Below are 1,132 nucleotides of genomic sequence, written 5' to 3'. Positions count from 1 at the left end.
TTGTGTGTCAACATACTTGGCCAATAAAGCTGATTCTGATTCTGATTACACATTTATCAGTTTGTTTATTGTCTCAACCCTCTGATGCTGAGTTTCAAATAAGTTAAACCATTAAAGTTCAAACTTTTTATGTGGAGGACAGCATTTTCCTTGTCACAGTGCCAGATAAACAAACATTTTGGCTCTTTGGCTCAACCATTATTACTTTACTCTACAGGTACGGGAAAAACGACCACGTTGATCAAATATGCTGAGCAGCGTCCGTATCTGCAGTTCCTCTACGTGGCTTTCAACAACTCTGTGGCTTTTGAGGCACGGCGCCGCTTTCCCTCCAACGTGGACTGCAGGACCGTCCACTCGTTAGCTTACAACGACATTGGCAAGAGGTGAACTAGCAGTGTTTTTAAAATCCATCAAGTTTCTGATTTGCAATGCACTCACCTGTCTGTGCTCTCCCACATGGCAGATATAAACTTAGTGAAAAGCTGACCTCAAACCTGAAGCCGTTTTCCATCAACTGTGCTCTGGAGACTGGACGTGGCGGCTTCGCCAAAGCTAAAGTCGTAACCACAATCCTCAACACGTTCATGTCGTCAGCAGACCCAGTCATCTCTCCCCTGCACGTCCCCAATGACTACGTCTGCAAAAAGGACTTCAGGAAGGTTATAGATTCTGAAGAGAAAAAGGTACGGGTTCAGTGTGAATAAATGAAGTAGCAGCAGAAACGCTGAGTTCAACAAATCATATGTTTGTTTTGTTTTAGTTGTTTATCCAAGATGCAAAGATGATTTGGAGCAAAATGAAGGACGTCAAGGAGAAATCCAAGCAGGCGTATTTCATGCCACATGATGGTACAGCAACTTGAGTTAAGTGAAATCAAAGGTATTTAAGAAAATTAAGACCCAGGAGTTCTTCTTTTTTAGGATACCTGAAGCTGTGGCAGCTCAGGAAGGAGAAGGTGCGCCTGGCCGACCAGTACGACGCCATTTTTATTGACGAGGCTCAGGACTGTACACCCGGTACAGTAGAATTCATTCTTTCACGCGAAAGAGCTCTGCTGCTCTTAGCTCTGTTACGTTAACCTGTTTAAAGAAAAAAATATCTATATGTTCTTCTGTCCCAGCCATCATGG

At 43.4% G+C, this 1,132-nt stretch overlaps 1 protein-coding gene across 1 annotated transcript; it reads left to right on the top strand.

Annotated features, from left to right (window-relative positions):
- Positions 1-225: 225 nt before the first annotated feature.
- LOC106512141 (F-box only protein 18) lies at positions 226-1,019 on the top strand (the record flags this gene model as incomplete). The annotated part of the gene is given in 4 exon segments (XM_014000821.1): positions 226-386; positions 467-686; positions 764-851; positions 924-1,019. Coding segments are annotated over 3 exon segments (283 nt in total), but the record flags the coding sequence as incomplete, so codon positions are not given.
- Positions 1,020-1,132: the final 113 nt, after the last annotated feature.

The sequence above is a fragment of the Austrofundulus limnaeus genome, unplaced genomic scaffold (genome assembly GCF_001266775.1).
Source record: "Austrofundulus limnaeus strain Quisiro unplaced genomic scaffold, Austrofundulus_limnaeus-1.0 Scaffold4469, whole genome shotgun sequence".
Lineage (NCBI taxonomy): Eukaryota > Metazoa > Chordata > Actinopteri > Cyprinodontiformes > Rivulidae > Austrofundulus > Austrofundulus limnaeus.
The sequence above is the reverse complement of the archived record's forward strand: the minus strand, read 5'-3'. Positions and strand labels throughout refer to the sequence as shown.